Source organism: Dipodomys ordii, unplaced genomic scaffold, assembly GCF_000151885.1.
Source record: "Dipodomys ordii isolate 6190 unplaced genomic scaffold, Dord_2.0 Scaffold31, whole genome shotgun sequence".
Lineage (NCBI taxonomy): Eukaryota > Metazoa > Chordata > Mammalia > Rodentia > Heteromyidae > Dipodomys > Dipodomys ordii.
In genome coordinates, this window is record NW_012267247.1 from 11,128,306 (window position 1) to 11,146,571 (window position 18,266).

An 18,266-nucleotide genomic window follows, 5' to 3' on the forward strand; every position below is an offset into this window, starting at 1 on the left:
TGATACTGGGGTTTGAACTCAAGAGTCTAAATCCTGGCCCTTAGCTTTTTCATTCAAGTCTAGCACTCTACCACTTGAGCCACAGCGCCACTTCGGCTTTTTTTTCTTTTTGCTTATGTGGTGCTAGGGAATCGAACCCAGAGCCTCATGCATGCAAGGCAAGTGCTCTAGACCACTGAGCCACTTTCCCAGCCCTGACGGGACTCTTATCTCCAATAAACCACCAGAAAACTGGAAGTGGCGCTGTGGCTCAAGTGGTAGAGTGCTAGCCTTGAGCTGTAAAGCTCAGGGATAGCTCTCAGGCCCAGAGTTCAAGCCCCCAACTAACAACAACAAAAATTAAAAATCAAGTTTTATATTATGATATTAAGACAGTGGTACTTTGATGGTTATACTAAAGTTAGTAGCTATCTTCTAGCCCCTTCTTCATTTTAAACTTAGTTCTTTTTTTTTTTTTTCTTGGTTGGTCGTGGGGCTTGAATTCTGAGCTTGGGCGCTGTCCCTGCACTCTTCAGCTCAAGGCGAGCGCTCTACCGCTTGAGCCACAGCGCCACTTCCAGTTTTCTAGTAGTTTATTGAAGATAAGAGTCTCACGGACTTTCCTGCCTGGGCTGGCTTTGAACCTTGATTCTCAGATCTCAGCCTCCTGAGTAGCTAGGATTACAGGCATGAGCCTGGCACCAGGCTTAAATTTAGTTCTTATTAGTATTATGAGGAAGAACCAAATATATGCTGAATAATTGTATATATACTAGGGTTAATTCGTATTCTTCTGAGAGATTTCCTGATAGACAACATTTCATAGGTTCCTCCTAGAGGAAATAATTCAAATAACTTCACTGGGAGAAAATCCTTGAAAGTGTGGGGCTGGTTTCCTTTAGACTTTAACCCACAGGCTTTTCCCTTTCTTTGTATCCTTTGGCTGTAATAAATCATATCTGTGAGCACAACCAATGCTATGCTTCCTTCTGTAAGTCTTCCTAGTGAAGCATCAAGCCTTGGGGATAGACTTGGGGATCTGAGACACAGGTTCAAATCCTGGTTCTGCCACTTTACAATGTAGTCACCTTAGGAAAGTTATTTGTGGTCATGTTTTAATATTTAATCTGAGTTAAAAATAATTTTTGTTCCATTGGATATTTGGGGTAAGGATTAAAATATGTAAAATAATTAAAATAGTACTTAGCGTGTTATTATTCCTCAGTAAATGTTAAGAATTATCTTGCAAACCAGATATTTTAAAAATATGTAATTATTTATTTTGCATAAATTCCTGGAAGAATTGCTGGGTTTAAATATATGCACTTTTTGTGCATGTACTAGTTATAAAAACAAAATACTTATTGTTGAGGCAGTAAAGATACTTGTTACAGCTGGGCACTGGAGGCTCATGCCTGTAATCGTAGTTACTCAGGAGGCTGAGATATGTGGAAAGGCCATGAGACTCTTACCCCACAATTAACAACCAGAAAACCGGAAGTGGTGCTGTGGTCTCAAGTGGTAGAGTGCTAGCTTTGAGCTGAAGCACTCAGGGATAGCACCCAGGCCCAGAGTTCAAGCCCCATGACCGACCAAAAAAAAAAAAAAGTCAAGATATGTGCTATAGAAAATGAAACTCGGCTGGGCACCGGTGGCTCACACCTGTAATCCTAGCTACTCAGGAGGCTGAAATCTGAGGATCGAGGTTCAAAGCCAACCCCGGCAGCAAAGTTCCTAAGATTCTTATCTCCAATAAACAACTAGAAAACTGGAAGTGGCGCTGTGGCTCAAGCAGTAGAGCGCTCACCTTGAGCTGAAGAGCACAGGGACAGCACCCAAGCCCAGAGTTCAAGCCCCACGACTGACCAAAAAAAAAAAAAGAAAGAAAGAAAAAAAGAAAATGAAACTCATAGTGAGGCACTGGTAGCTCATACCTGTAATTCTACCTACTCAGAAGGCTGAGATCTAGAGGATCCCAGTGTGAAGCTAGCCTGGGGAGCAAAGTTCTCAGGACTCCATCTTTAATTAATCAACAAAGTGCTGGACTGGAGGTGTGGCCCAAGTGGTAGAGTGCCAGATGGGAGCAAGCAAGCCTTAAGAGAGTGTGAGAGCCTAGGTTTGAGCCCCAGTAGCAACAAAAAAGAGAAGAAATATAATAATTTTATTTTTAAATACAGTTATTCTTAATAATTTTCTATATACTTATCTACATTTATTTCTTTGTATATTAACCTGGGCAGTATAATGTAGAATGTATACATGTATGTGGTATTAAGGATTGAATTTAGGACCTTGTACGTGCTAAGCTCAGACTTTACTACTGAGCTATACTTCAGCCCCACTAATATAAAAACAAAATAGGAACATACATACCTACATATATATATATACATATAAAATTATATATGCCTTAATATAGGGGGATCCCCAATATATTCAAAGATTGTTTTTATCTTCCTTTACCATTGACAAAATAGATAAAATAGAAAACATGTAATTACAATATCAAACTTATAATTTAGTTGCAACTTTATATCTGAAATCACACATTATATAAAATACAGTGCTGCTTTGTTCTTTTTCTTCTTGGTTTTGTTTGTGCTGGTCCTTGGCCCTGAACTCTGGGCCTAAGTACTATTCCTAAGCTCCTTTTGTTCAAGGCTAGCCCTCTACCACCTGAACTACATCACCACTTCCAACTTTTGGAGATAAGAGTCTCACAGACTTTCCTCCTTGGGCTGGGTTCTAATCACAATCCTCAGATCTCAGCCTCCTGAGTAGCTAGGATTACAGGCATGAGCCATCAGCACCCAGCTCTTCTTGGTGGTGTGTTAAGGATCAAAACCAGGGCCCCACATGCTCTGTTACTGAGTCACTTTCCTGTCGCTTTGCCTTCTGTTTTACAAGCATCACAAGCGCCTTTGACATTAGCATCATGGTCACAGTGAACCATTGTGAGGCCCTTTAACACTGGTCTGGAGTATTTGAGCTTCACTCCACCTGTGGCTGAGATGAGCATTCTTTTTTTTTTTTTTTGTCTGTCACGGGGCCTGAATTCTTGGTCTGGATGCTGTCCCTCAGCTCTTCAGCTCAAGGCCAACGCTCTACCATTTAAGCCAGAGTGCCATTTCTGGCTTTTTCTCCTTATGTGGTACTAAGAAATCAAACCCAGGGCCTCATGTGTGCAAGGCAAGCACTCTACCACTGAGCCACCTTCCCAGCCTGAGATGAGCATTCTTGTTCCACATTCCTGTGACAGTTGGTTTCTCATTGGTCTAGTATATGTGACTGACACAGCCTGACCAGTCACTGTGCTGTCTTTTTTTTTTTTTTTGGCAAGTGTATTGGGGCTTAAACTCATGCTTTAACTGACTTTTATCATTCAAAGTTGGTACTCTGCCACTTGAACCACACCTCCACTTCTGAGTTTTTGCTGGTTAATTGGAAATAAGAATCTTGGATTGTTCTGTTCAGGATGGCTTCAAACTTCAATCCTTGGAACTCAGCTTCCTGAGTAGCTGGGATTACAGGCATGAGCTATCAATGTGCTATCTCTTAAAGTTTTCCCTGGCCTGGGGATGTAGCTCTGTGGTAAAGTATTTGCCTAGCATGGGAAAGGTTCTGAATTATATTAAAATAATTTTATGGCACATTTAAAATTTTGTAAACTACATCTCTTCTTTACTCTTCTTTTGTCAAATTTTCTTGGATTTTTGATACTTTTATTCTTCTAGATTAATTTTGGAATAAACACATCATCAAGATCATGATCAATTTTATTTTATTAAAACAGTTTCCTTTGAGTAGAATTGAAGTTTGTATAATAGTCTTCTCATTACAGTAACAGAATTTCTGTAGATATCAAAGAATTCTTTAGAGATTTAAATATTCATAGTAGATTTTTTTGTTTGAAAATTATGTTTTAAGCTGGGTAACAATGGATCATACTTATAATTCTAGCTACTCAGGAGGCTCATATCTGAGGATCATGGTTTGAAGCCATCTTGGGCTTCAAGTCCATGAAACTTGTTTCCAGTTAACTAGCAAAAACTCCAGAAATGGAGCTGTGGCTCAAGTGTAGAGTGCCAGCCTATAGTGGAAAAAGTTGAGGGAGAACATGATGCTCTGAGTTCAAGCCCCAATACTGGCAAAAAAAAAAATCTTTTACTCATATTGTAGGGCAAATAAACGTTCGTCCTTATAAGGAATAATGGCTAAAAATAGGGTAGTTATATGGAGAATAAACAGGTACAAGTGCTGGGAGGGAGATAGTACTGAATTCTGTCAAAATGATGCCAGAGCAAGAATTTAAAAGATGATCTATTAGTGTACATGGGTAGCTATAAGTAACTACCACAATCGAGCAGGTTAAAGATCAGAAACTTATTTCTCACAATGCTAGAGGCTGGAAGTCATATCACTAGGCTAGCACAGCTGGGTTCTGGTGAAGGCTGTGCTTTAACAAGTTCTCATTCTCATTGCATTCCTATATGATAGGGGTGTCCTTCTTTTAAAGCTACTAATCCTATTAGATTAGGGTCTCACCCTGATGACTTCATTTAACTTTAATTGCTTCTTAAAAACCCTATTTCCAAGTACCTCACACTGGAGGTCAGAGCTTCAACAGCCTTCTGGGTGGCAGGGGCAATTCAGGTCACAGCCAATGAATAGGCATTTGCTGGTCAGCCAACTTATAGAAGAGAATAGAGAAGATTTAAAATCACAGAGGCTTAAGGCATTAAATAGGTTGCATTCTGGGAAGTCTAATTGCTCCAAGTTGCTGGCATATAAAATGGAAGGTGTGCTATGCTGTCAGCAGATGAAGCTGGAACAGAAAGGGTAGAGCTGAGGCTCAAGACAATGAAGGACCTTATATACCAAGCTTAAGAGGTAAGGATCGCTTCTGAAAAGTAGACGGAAGCCACAGGGAACTTTTAAATGAATCAGATTTGCATTTTTGAAAAGCTGGGAGGAGTGATTTGATTAGAAACAAAAGTGGGCACAAGTGAGCAGAGGAAACTAATGGAAGTTGCTCTTGTAAGAGAAAAAGCCTGCATTAAGAGAAGACATAAAGTTGGAGGTGTGGCACAAATGCAGTGCTTGCCTTCCAGAATGAGGCCTTGAATTCAAACCCTAGTACTGCTAAAAAAAAAATAATAAATAAAGCAAGCCAGGAGAGGCAAATCTGAACATTCAGAAATGACCGCATGAGATAATACAGGTTGGGTTGATATTTTACGTGTCATGTGTTCATAAGGAGACACAGTCAGCACTTGACATTTTTGTTTGTTTGTTTGTTTGTTTCTGTTTGTTGTGGGGCTTGAACTCAGGGCCTGGGTATTGTGCCTGAGCTATCTGCTCAAGATTAGCACTATACCACTTGAGCCACAGTGCCACTTCCAGTTTTTGAGTGGTTAATTGGAGATAAGTGTCTCATTGGGACTTTTCTGCCTGGGCTGACTTTGAACCATGTTCCTCAGATCTCAGCCTCCTGAGTAGCTAGGAATACTGGCATGAGCCACTGAACCTGGTGACACGATATTTTATAGAATTAATTACTTACCAGTCAACCTCAATGGATAGGTACATAAAGTGCTTGTCCACTGAAGTTATGCTACTGTTGCAATGTGCACAAGCTCTGAACAATAGTTCACAAACTATAACTCTGGAAACAGAGGAGTCATTTTTCACCTTTTAATAGAGTCACTGTTACAATAGCATAGTGTTTGCTTTCAAGTAACTTTTTTGTGTATGCTAGTATTGGTGCTTGAACTTGAGGCCTTATATTCTTCTTTAGTTTTTTGTTCAAAGTTGGCATCCTACTACTTGAGCCATACCTCTATAGTCTTTTTGCTGCTTAATTGAAGATGAAATCTTACAGACCTCTGCCCAGTCTGGGCTCAATCTGAGATCCTTTAGGTCTCAGCCTTCTGAGTAGCTAGGATTACAGACATGAGCCCACCAGTGCCTGGCTTTCAAGTAACTTTTATTTCACTTAATAATGGCCCAGTGTACCAGAATAGTGATGTTTAGCAATGCAAATATGTAGTTCTTGATAAGGAGAAAAAATGCTTTACAGTTGGTAAAAATCTGTAGTAAGTTATCATTGGTCTTTTTTTTTTTTTTTTGTCGGTCATGGGGCTTGAGTGCTGTCTCTCAGCTCTTCAGCTCAAGGCTAGTGCTTTACCACTTGAGCTACAGCACCACTTCCGGTTTTCTGGTGGTTTATTGGAGATAGGAGTCTCACGGACTTTCCTGCTCAGGCTGTCTTTGAACTGTGATCGTCAGATCTGGGCCTCCTGAGTAGCTAGGATTACAGGCATGAGCCACCAGCGCGCTGCTTCCCTGGTCTTTTACTGTGCTTAATTTAAAATTAAATTTTATCCTAAGTATGTATATGAAGGAAAAACTTTACATATATATATAATATATATATATATATAATATATATATATATATATATATACATATGGTTCAGTGCTAGCATAAGTTTCAGGGGTCTGTCTACTCCAGATCTTCGAACATGTCCCTGATGGCTGAGGGGGGACTACTGTACTTAATGGCAATGTGTCACAGGACTCAGCAAAACATGGGAGTGTCTGTATTGAAGGTCTGCTTTTCTATGTAAGGTGGTGTGATGAGCAAAGCACCCATAATAGGATGGCATTTGAGCAGATACCTACCTAGGAAGTGAGAGAAAGAGTGAGCCTTAACACCTCTACCAGGGGAAGAGTGTTGTATTGTAGGGAGAGGGAATAGCAAGTGCAAATGCCTGTAGGAGGGAGATTGTTTGGCTCATTTGAGGAATGGCGAGGAGACTGCTGAGATCAGGAAGGTGAGAGTGAAGGATTTTTCAGGGACTTGGAGGCCTTCGACTTTGATTTTTCCTGTGTGAGACAGAAAGATATCAGAGCATTGTTAAGTGGAGGTGCCATGAGGTGTGGCATGATTTGAGCTAGGTTTTAGAAGCATCACTCACTATTATGTGGAGAACAGACTATATAAGGAGGGGCAGGAGAAGAGAGGCCTGTTGAGAGACAGTTGTAGTTATTCTGGCAGGAGATGATAGTACAGGAAGTAAGAAGTCCTCAGATGTGGCAGCATTTATGAAATGTGCACATATACTGACAGGATACACTGATGGGCTTGATGTGGCATGTGAGAAGAGTTGAGGTTGTTGGCCTGAGTCATGGAGGAATGCGGTTTCTATTTACGGACAAAGAGAAGATAGAGGAGAAAGAAATTCAGTTTTGTTCTGGTTAAAATGGAATTGCTGGTTGGACTTCTAAATGCAGTTGTGAAGAGGAGGTGTTGAGAAGGCATAGTGACTTACACCTGTAACCCTTTACTTAGGCAGAGATCAGGAGGATAACAGTTTGAGGCCAGACTGGGCAAAAAGTTTTCAAGGTCCCTATCTCACCCAATAGCTCAGCATGGTAGCATGCATCTGTTATTCCAGATTTATGAGAAGTGCAAGCAGGTTGCTGTCCCAACTGGCTTGGGCATACATGTGAGACCTTATTAAAACAAACACACCAACAACAAAAAAAAAACAGCTGGGAGTGTGGCTCAAAGGGTAGAGCATCTGCCTAGTAAGTGCAAGACTCGAGTTCAAACCCCAGTATTGCCCTACTGCCAGAAAAGGGCACTTAGTTATGTAAGTCTGGGGTTCAGAAGAGGGAACCAGGTTGGAGATACATATATGGCATTTTGTTTTATTTTGTGTGCCACTCTTAGGGCTTGAACTCAGGGCCTGGGTACAGTCCTTGAACTTTTTTTTTTTTTTTTTCTGGTTGTGGGGCTTGACCTCTGGGCCTGAGCGCTGTCCCTCAGCTCTTCAGCTCAAGGCCAGCGCTCTACCACTTGAGCGACAGCGCCACTTCCGGTTTCTATTGGTTTATTGGAGATAAGAGTTTCACGGACTTTCCTGCCAGGGCTGGCTTTGAACCGCGAACCTCATATCTCAGCCTCCTGAGTAGCTAGGATTACAAGAGTGAGCCTCCGACGGCGCCCCGCCCCAGTCCCTGAACTTTTGTGCTCAAGACTTGTGCTCTACCACATGATCCCTAGCTTCTCTTTTGGCTTTTTGGTAGTTAGTTGGAAATAAGACTTTCCTAAGTCTGGGCTGGCTTCGCACCATGATCCTTAGATCTCAGCCTCTCGAGTAGCTAGGATTACAGTTGTGTCCCACTGGCTGGTCATTTTGCTTTATTTTAATTTTTTGAGTTGACATATATTTGTAATATGAGAAGATTTCATTGCTATACATTCACACGATGTTCCTTGAACAAACTTATCTCCTCCATTGTATTCCCACTGTTTTTCCTCCTTCCTTTTCAAAGCATTTGGTGGGTTTTATTATGTTGTTTTCATGTATATATGTATATAAGTATGGAAGTGCATATATGTATACATACACACATATATTTGTAACATCTGATCTTTCTCATCACCCCTCTATCTTCTCCTTTCCCCTTTCACCCTTCTCATAGATGGATGTTAAAAGAACACACACACACACACACAAGTTGAGAGATTTTTAAAAAGGCTAAAAGTAGAGAGGTGCCTGGCTGAGTTTTAGGCTATTCCAGGGTCTAGGGGTCTGTGGAGACCCAACAAAGGCCACCAAGGAGGTGGACCACAAACTCGTAGAGTGTAGTATTCCGAAAAACCAAGGGAATACAACTTTAAGACACAGTGATCTACATGCCTTAAGATGTTGGTAAGAAGGAAATACAGACTAAAGAATCTGTGTTAAATAATCAAGAGACAGGAACCCTCACCCTCCTAATTATTTTACTAGTCCTAAGTATTACCACTGCAAGATTTAGTGTTGAGTGTTTTCACTGTCAAATGAAAATTGCTCAAGATGGTCTTTGTAAATTAGTCATTTCTGACAGCGGCAATACGATCTCGTGCTTGTAATGATTGGCATGCACTTTTATTATTGGCGACAGTATTCATCTTGGATCATGAGCAAGACTTTGTCAGCACTGTTTTTCTTGTCTTCGTTGTTTGTTCCATATTCATTCATTCATACATTCCCCCCACCCCAAATATTTATTAAGCCTCTGCCTTGTACCAGCCCTAGGTTTTTGTCCTGATAGATCTAATTTGACACGACAGCACAAGACCCTGCCTTTCCGGTGGCCTTTGGCTTCAGCCTTCCCGCAATGGGGTTTTTCCAGCCTACCTTGTCCAGCTGCAGTGTGGGCGGGTGCAGGCTTGAAGTCGGTCAGCTGGTGCAGCCCTCCCACAGTCAGGCTCGGCCCTAGGACACATAAGATCCACATGCAGATGAGGTGGGTGGGCTGAATGCAGATGAGGTGGGCGGGCCCCCGCTCCTGGAGGACAGCGTGGAGTAGATCCCGGTCAATCGGGCGGGATGCAGATAAGGGGGGTGGGAGCGGGTCGAGTCAGGCGGGCTGAGTGGATTGGAGAGTGCTGGGAGTATGCAGATGAGGGGGCGTGTCCCTCCCTCGGGCGCGAGGAGCGGCTCTGCCGGCCACCGCCGGGAACTGGAAGGCGCCGGGCTCTTTCTTTGACTGGAGCGGACCCGCGGACGCAGCTACCTCCCTCGTCCGAGCCGGCGCTGTGCGCGCGCTGCGGCACAGTGGACACCGGGTCCGAGGCTCGTCAAAGTCGGCTACTAGCCGGATCTGTTGAGCATGGGCAACCACTCTGGGAGGCCAGAGGATCCCGACTCAGGTTTGTGCTGTTGGCAGGGGTCGCACCGCGCCCCTTCCTCGGCCGGGCGCCCTTCCCCCCACTCGCTTCCCCGGCCCGCGGCTGCCCCGCTTCCCGCTGCGCCGCCGCGGAGTGGGGCGAGTGGAAAGGCGAAGTTCCCGGGATGTGATTCTGGCTTCTGGAATGCACCGAGAGGGTTGTGAAATTACCTGTGCTCGCTCCGCGACCAGGAAATGCCACTCGCTGCAGACACGCACCTGGAAGCCTCGGGTCCGCCCGGCCGCCGTGGGGCGGGAAGGGGCGGGCAGGCCGGGCTGGAGGGGTGAGAGGCTTCTGGTTGGGGTCTCCTGTGCAGGCGTGGCTGTGCCCCCCCCTTCCCCGCCCCTCTTGTCTGCAGCGGACGGGGTCGCCTGTGCCGCCGAGGCAGTTCTCGAAGGCTCGCTGGCATTTGTGAGGAAAAGTGGGACTCTGCGGTGGCTTTCAGGCTCATTGTCCCTTTTTTGCAGCACATCATTTGCATAGCACAGACTTTCTGGAGTCCTGCGGAAGGTGGCGACCCGTCAGCTGATTTTGTTACTCATACTCAGACCAAGAGCGCTTGATGGTGACTGTTCCTTACTCAAAATAAGCCGTGCTTTTTCTGGGATGCCAGAAACTTCTCTGGGTATCAGATTCTGTTATTTCCTCGGAAATGGTGTGAGCTTGCTGGAGAGGCAGCTGGGCGCTAGTTTTCATCTGCGCGTCTATCTTTCTGGACTTGGCACCGATTTAGATGCTGATAACCACGGGGTGTGTTTGGAAACAAGACAACATTTCTGTAGTGTCATGAAAAGTGAATAGGGTTTGATTTAGATTCACAAATGGCATCTTGGCTGATTGCAAAGAGATGGTTGGCCTGATGCTGGCAGGTGAGCAGTCAGAACTCGTGATATTTGTTTGTTTTTTCCCCACAAGAGTCATTTTTCAGTTTTAATCAAAGTAGGAAGTTGAAGCTCCTGAGGTGATTTGTCTCAGTGACATCCCTGGCATTGGGAGCAGTGCTATAATGATAACCTTGGTTTATCGTAGCCTCAGTCCATGGCTCTTCACTTACATCCTAGCCCCTGAGCTGTTTGTCTTGCCCATACCCTTGGATCTGGGTGGGCGAGGTGCCTCTCTGGCACTTAGGACCACTTGGACGTCTACAGCAACTAGGATGGAAAATGTTGACATCTACACAAGGACACTGTGAAGAAAATTTTAGAGATGGGGCTACTAACCCAACTTCTTTGCACACAGTAAGAAAATAAGAATAATATATTGATTATTCTGCAATAATAAGACCTATTGATAAACTATTAGGTAAAGGATATGTAATATTTTAAAATACACCACTTGTTAGTGTTCAAGAATTGTGAAAATTCCTACTTATTATTTCCTCTGTCTTAACATTGTGAAGCAGCTCACTATTAGTGCTTTTAAGAGTTCCTCTGGAGCTGGGTGCTGGTGGCTCACACCTATAATCCTAGCTACTCAGGAGGCTGAGATCTGAGGATTGAGTTCAAAGCCAGCCTGAACAGGAAAGTCCGTGAGACTCTTATTTCCAATAAACCACTAGAAAACTGGAAGTGGCGCTGTGGCTCAAGTGGTAGAGCACTCTCCTTGGGACAGTGCCCAAGCCGAGTTCAAGCCCCATGACCGACCAAAAAAAAAAATGAGTTAATCTGGGTGCTTGCATTTCAATCTCCAAGTGATCTACCATTGTAAAGTTAGGACTAGGAAATAAAAAGATATATTTATTTCAGTGACTTACTTTATTGCCTTTTTGGGGGTCCGGTCATGGGCCTGAACTCTGGGCCTGGGTGCTGTCCCTCAGCTCTTCAGCTCAAGGCTAGCGCTCTACCACTTGAGCCATAGTGCCACTTCTGGCTTTTTTCTTTTTGCTTATGTGGTGCTGAGGAATTGAACCCAGGGCCTCATGCATACAAGGCAAGCACTCTACCACTAAGCCACCTTCCCAGCTCCTTTATTGTGTTTTTGTGAGTTGTTTTGGAGGGGTGGTTTGCTTGTTGTTTGTGTTTTGCAGTGCTGAGAATAGAGCCCAGAGACCCCAGAATGTTAAGCATGTGCTGTATCTCAGAACTCACTCCCCAGCCCTTTATTATGGTTTTCAAAGAACACATATAATTTCAGGATGTGAACTCAGTCTGATTTGTTGTGTGTATAAATAGTTGATTGGAAAGGATTTTTAATTCTGGACTGTTGGCTGAAAAGAGAGCTATAATTTCAACTAGTTTATCTTGTTGCTGTGATAAAACTCTAGGATTTAACAAGGAGATTATGGAAAGTAGAGTTTTGTTGCCATAGGGGCTGAGACAGAATGGGTAACACCGCCACCACCATCTACCTCTACTCCCACTGGTTGGTACATTAGGCCAGAATCTGAACAAGTGTGTCAAGCAAAGATGAGTGGAATGGTAGTGGGGAAGCAGGGAGGCTACATGAGGATGTCACATGGTTCCTGTGCTATGCTAGTTGTGCTTGAGAGCTGATGCTTGGAATTAGGATTTCATGAGGTTTGTTAGAGAGAGAACCCCAAGAAAGATGAAAGGTAAAACAGAATGGGTAAGAAAAGCCCTCAGACCACGATGCAGATCACACACTTTGAAGAGAGTAACAGCAGGTTTGTCGGGGGAGCTCTCACACAATAATGTAGACCTGGTGAAGCCTGGCCAAGTAAAATCCCTCTCTGAGATCCTCTCTGCAGGCTTCAGAGGGTTGGTCTGAACCATCACTTTCAGAGGTGTTTTCAGGAAGCAAGTGGTTCTTAGCGGCTGTTTTTCTAACACTGATATTTGCTGCAGGAGCAGCAAGGTTTCTCCCTGGTGGCATCTATGAACTTCTGGGTTGGGTCAGTGTGTACTGCAGGATGGTAAGTGAAATGGATGAAGTAAAAGACATTAAAAGGTCCATGTGTAAAGGCCACTAAAGAGAGCAGGTCCTAGGGCTGGGAAGGTGGTTCAGTGGTAGAATGCTTACCTTGCATGCATGAGGCCCTGGGTTCGATTCCTTAGCACCACATAAGCAGAAAAAAGCTAGAAGTGGCCCTGTGGCTCAAGTGTTAGAGTGCTAGCCTTGAGCACAGAGAGGCTCAGGGATACAGAGTCCAGGCCCTGAGTTGAAGCCGCAGGACTGGCAAAAAGAAAAAGAAAAAAAGAATAAAGAATATAAATAATATGAAACAAAAACTTCTACCCATAGCCTCTCAGGTCACATTTTTAATTGACTATAGTTTAGGCTAACTGTGGTTTCTGTTGAATCTCTAAAATAATCACCTAAGACAGTGAAGGTTTATTCTCTCACATGTTGCACTTTATTGTGAGTTGGAGAGTATTGGGGCAGCTTTTAGAGTTAAGAAAGTCAGGTGGTAGACGGTTCAGTATATGGCTCCCAGGTTGCTATGATCTGCCTGCAATCAAGAGATGAGGGCATGTGGAGGATCAGGTTCTAGGGGTCAGGCCTGGAAGTAGCACATGCCATTCTACCCACATTCCACAGGCCAAACTCAGTCAAACAGCCCCAAAGGGACACTAAGGGCCTGGGAAGTGTCTCTGCAATTTCTTTGCTTAGCCAGGCTGCCTCTTCAGATGTGTTCGGCCACTTCCTCTCTTTGAGGCTTTGGGCAGTTATTTAAATTCTTGAAGGCCCAAGTTCTTCACCCAGAACAGGTAATGGCAGTATAACCTATTTTGTAGGATTGCTATGATTCATAGTTTAAACTGTACAAAGGGTTAGACCATTCAAAGAAAAGTACCCAGTAAACTTTAACTGCTTTGGAGCTTCTGACTTAATGTCTTTACTTGGCCTGGTAGTCCCTTCCTATACTTGTTGCTTTCTATATGATCCTGTATTGCCAAAGATTTGTAATTTATAAACCCATATTTTTTTTCTCATGACATCAGGGTTTAATTTGCTATCCCATGAGCCATACTTCCAGCAAACGTTTACATATTGTAATACTTTCTTCTGTTTTTTTTTTAAATTGACTTAAATTTTCAACTGTATTGTCTATTTCAAAAATTTTCTTAGCTTTGAATTTCATTTTATTCATAAAGGGACTAAAGTAGGTGGAGGGAAGAGGAATTGGCTGGTGGGTATGAGCAGAAGTCAGTGACTTTTGTTGTCATTAGTTTTCAGTTTTAAGAATTCATCAACATTTTTGCAATATTCACTGAGAGGGGATTAAAGTATGAATTTTTCTAGAAACCTGTTTTGTCCTATAGAAACATTTCAGAGTATTTGAGAGAGACATACTTTGGAAAATGCATCTTTCTTGAATAAGTAGTATCTATCAAAGATAATTGATAACACATAGATAAAAGAATAGGTAATCAAATAACCTGTTACTGTATAGTAAATGTGATTGGGTTAAACTGTCCACCAAAAAAAATCCCTTTGGCAGATTTAATAGAAGAACAAATAAAGTGATTAATTAAAAAAAAACTAGTTCCTTAAGTTTCTAAGATCAACATAAACATTCTACTCATAAATCAAGTATGATGTAATAATCACTTTTTAAAGGTCTTTAATTAATAGTCTGCTCAGTGTATAAGTTTTGCTAATCAATTTTAAACATTTAAAATTGTATTTATTGATTTTAATGTGAAAGTTCCTGTCAAAGTCTTGCTGAAAAAAATCTAGTTACTTAAGCCTTATGACTTTTATGAGTATTCTAATAAACATGGTGATTCTCAAGTAATCTTACATACTCTAGACATTCATACATTCTCCTCTTCACATATATGTGTAGATGCACACTTTTAAGTTAAAATTACAAATTGATACCCAATTGCATATTATATATTGGAACCACAAGATGATCTGTATCTCTTTAATAGATCCAATTCTCTTAAACATTAAAAATACAATTCTAAAATGATACACAATTCTAATACGACATACTATTGTATGTCATTAATACTATTGTGTTGAATTCCTTTTTATTAACATACATTGGCTGTATAATGGAAGATTTTGTTATGACATTTCCACTCATACACTCAATATATTCCAGTCTCTCTGACCCCCATTTCTAATATAATTTCAAGAGGTATCATTGTTCTGTTTTCATTGTTCTGACCATTTATTTCAACAATATCAATTCTCTTTAAGGCTTTTTAAACCAGCACAATCTTGCTAGACCCTACCCTCTCCCAACAAAGCCTATTTAAAAAATATTTGTCTACTTCTTTGTTATATTTATTAATATTAATAATATTTTTAAAATTTAAAAAAATTAAATTTATTGTAAAGATGCTGTACAGAGGGGTTAATAATATTATTTTAAAACTTTTTTCAACTACTTGGGTTTGAATTCAGGTCCTTCTACTTTATTACTGAGACATTCCTCTAGTCTTTTTTTTTGTTGGTTGTGGGGCTTGAACTCTGGGCCTCAGCAATTTTTGTCCCTGAGCAATTTTTCTCAATGCTAGTGTGTCACTTCCAGTTTTCTGGTGGTTAATTTGAGATAAAGAGTCTCATGGGCTTTCCTGCCTGTGATCCTCAGATCTCAGCCTCCTGAGTAGCTAGGATTACAGGTGTGAGCCTTCAGCACCCAGTTTTAGCACTTTTTTGATGGGTTGTTTGTGAGATAGCGTCTCACTTCCTGCCTGGGTTTGTACCTGGACTTTGATCTGCCTATTTCAAGTTTCCCATCATAGCTAGGGTGGCAAGCCTGTCACTCTGTCCAGCTACTGGTTAAGGAGTCTTTTTTTCCAGTTTATTTTTATTTTATCATTTTATTAGTTTTGGAGCAATTATACAAAGGAGTTGCCACTTAAGAAAACAGTTTATGAATGCAATGTGTCTTGATCAGTGTTACCCCTTTCAACATTCTCACCCATCACTCCCAAACCCACCTCCTTCCCTTACTTAATTTTGTAGGATATACATTTAACTGTGTGTGTGTGTGTGCGCGTGCGTGCGTGTGCACGCATATGCATGTGTGTGAATTGTGGAGCTTGAACTCAGGGCCGAGTAGTGCCCCTGAGCATTTTCCTTCAAGGCTAGTGCTCTACCAATTTGAGCTACAGTGCCACTTCTGGTTTTCTGGTGGTTAATTGGAGAAAATAGTCTCATGGACTTTCATGTCCTGGCTGGCTTCAAACTGTGATCCTTAAATCTCAGCCTCTTGTATAGCTAGGATTACATACCGACTTGAGCCATCAGTGCCCAGCTTATACTGAATTCTTGGCTGTATTAAGAAGGAGTCTTATCAGGAATGGCAAACAGGTCCTGTCTTGGATGGCAATACTAGTGGGAATGGGGGAGTATGAGTGGAAAAGGTGAAGAGGTGAATATGACCAGAATACCTTATGTACTTGTATGAAAATGAAACAGTAAAGTTTGCTGAAAGAGGAGAAAAGATGAGGGCAAGTGATGGAGTGAGTCTGATTAAGTTATATTATATTCTTAGCTGGACATGTCAAAGTGAAACCTACTTGTACAACTAATTGATGCTAATTAAAAACATGAAGAGGTCTCCTGAACTTTTCTGCCTGAGCTGGCCTTGAACTGGGATCCTTCTTATTTCAGCCTCCCAAGTAATTAGGAATACAGAGGTGATGCCTGACTTCTACTTGTTCTTTCTATAATTAGATGTTTACAGTGTTTTATTCCAAATAATATGGGGATTTCTTCCCATATAATTTTGGGGATTCAATCCTTAGTTTGCTGATTTTTGTTGTTGTTTTGTCATTGTTACTATGCAGCCTTAAACTGATTTTAAATTCATTATCCTATTGCATCAAACTTCACAAGTAGTAGTATTACAACTTCCTTCCCTTCTTTCCTTCCTTCCTTCCTTTCTTCCTTTGCTGGTACTGGAGTTTGAACTCAGGGCCATGACATTTCTAGGCAGGTACTCTACCATTTGAGCCATGTCTCCAGCCCTTTCTGTTCTAGTTGCTTTTGAGATAGAGTCTTGGTTTTTGCCCAGGTCATTGACTAGGGAATCTTCCTAGTTAGGCTTTCTGCCTTAGTGGAGATAACAGCTGTGTGTCACCATGCCCAGCTTTTTCTGTTGAGATATGGGGGTCTTTTGAACTTTTTTGCTCAGGCTGGCAAAAAAGATAGTGGACCTACCATCTTCTCCATCTCAGCTTCCAGAGTAGGATGACAGGAGCACACCACTGCTCCCAGCTGTCTAGCTTTTTTTTTTTTTTTTAACTAACACAGATGTGGGTGAATTCTTATCCTAGGCATTGGTTATTGGTGCAAGCCTCTTTTTCTTTGGTTGAACAAACTTGGTTTGAGCATAAACAGGGAACATCTGTGCATGATAAAAATTTTCAACCTTTATCTAAGGATATCTGTACTTTTTTTTTGTATTTCAATGTTTTATTGATCTGGCAACTGCAAAATATACAAATTTCTCAAAGGCATCTCTTGTTTGAAAATGTAGATAGCTTCATCCCAGGTCATTAATTCAGGCAAATATATATACAGAAGTCAAAAAAAATCACCCACATAAGGCTCCCCTAAACCAATTAACAAATGAAACCCAATCTAGACAGCTTTTTATTGTTTATTAAATTATTATTGTTTATTAAATAAATAAATAGCACATCTGCTATCAAAATAATAAAAAAAATAAATTTCAAGTATTACAAATGAAAAGATCATTGGTGTGGCTCAAACAGTTTTTCTACTCTCCCAAAGTGAAGAGCTTTGCCCATGATCAATGGAGAGAGAGAAACTCACCCAAAAACATATGCAAAGTTAAAGACATTGGTCCCTGTTGTTTTGTTTGGGGAAGTTAGGGAGGAAACCAATAGAAGCAAAAAGTTCAATGACTTAACTACATCAGACTCCTCAAGCCCTCAAAATCAGGTCAAACTGGCTTTCAATGAAGCAGCATATTACCTTCTCCAAGATCTGACCTTAGTTTTGTGCTTTCTCCTCTTCCAGACTCTTTTACCAAACTAAGACCTGTGTTAGGCAAATCTTTCTTCATTCATGTATTGATTTTAGGTCACCACAAATGCAAGGGAAATATCCACTGTTATCCAGCCCCTACCTGTCTCAGACTGGAGAGTTTATGTTCAAAGAGTTGGCTCCAAAGAAAACAAGGAAGGAAGAGGCCAGAAAGTGGCAACTAATAAATGTAAAGCTACAATTGGATGATGGTGGCTTGGTGCCTGTAATCCTAGTTACTCAGGAGACTGAGATCTGAGGATCTTGGTTCGAACCAGCCCAGGCAGCAAAGTCCATGAGACTCATATCTCCAATTAGCCACCAGAAAGTCAGAAGTTGAGCTGTAGCTCAGGTGGCAGAGCATTAGCCTTGAGCCAAAGCTAAGGGCCAGTGCCCAGGCACTGAGTTCAAGCCTCAGTACCAACACACACACACACACACACACACACACACACACACACACACATGATATCTGTATATCTCATCCATTATTGATAGATTTCTATGTTCAAAATCTTTGTAATCTCTAGATAGCATGTATGTAAAGCGTAAACAAAGGAGGAGGCTGCAATGCTTGGTAAGAAATGTACGCATTATCCTGCCCATGTAATTGTAACCCCTCTGTACAGTATGTTCACAAATAAAAT

General features: G+C 41.7%; 1 protein-coding gene across 4 annotated transcripts in view; it reads left to right on the plus strand.

Moving 5' to 3' along the window:
• Positions 1 to 18,266, plus strand: part of Specc1 (sperm antigen with calponin homology and coiled-coil domains 1) — a 229,565-nt gene that overhangs the window by 79,075 nt on the left and 132,224 nt on the right. Inside the window, exon 1 of one of the 4 annotated variants that reach the window (XM_013016567.1) lies at positions 9,610 to 9,687. The exons of the other annotated variants lie outside the window; for them this stretch is intronic. Within the exon in view, the coding sequence (XP_012872021.1) occupies positions 9,648 to 9,687 (40 nt within the window). The 5' untranslated portion in view covers positions 9,610 to 9,647. Of the gene's footprint in view, positions 1 to 9,609; positions 9,688 to 18,266 lie in introns of those variants that run through there. 4 annotated transcript variants of the gene reach the window in all.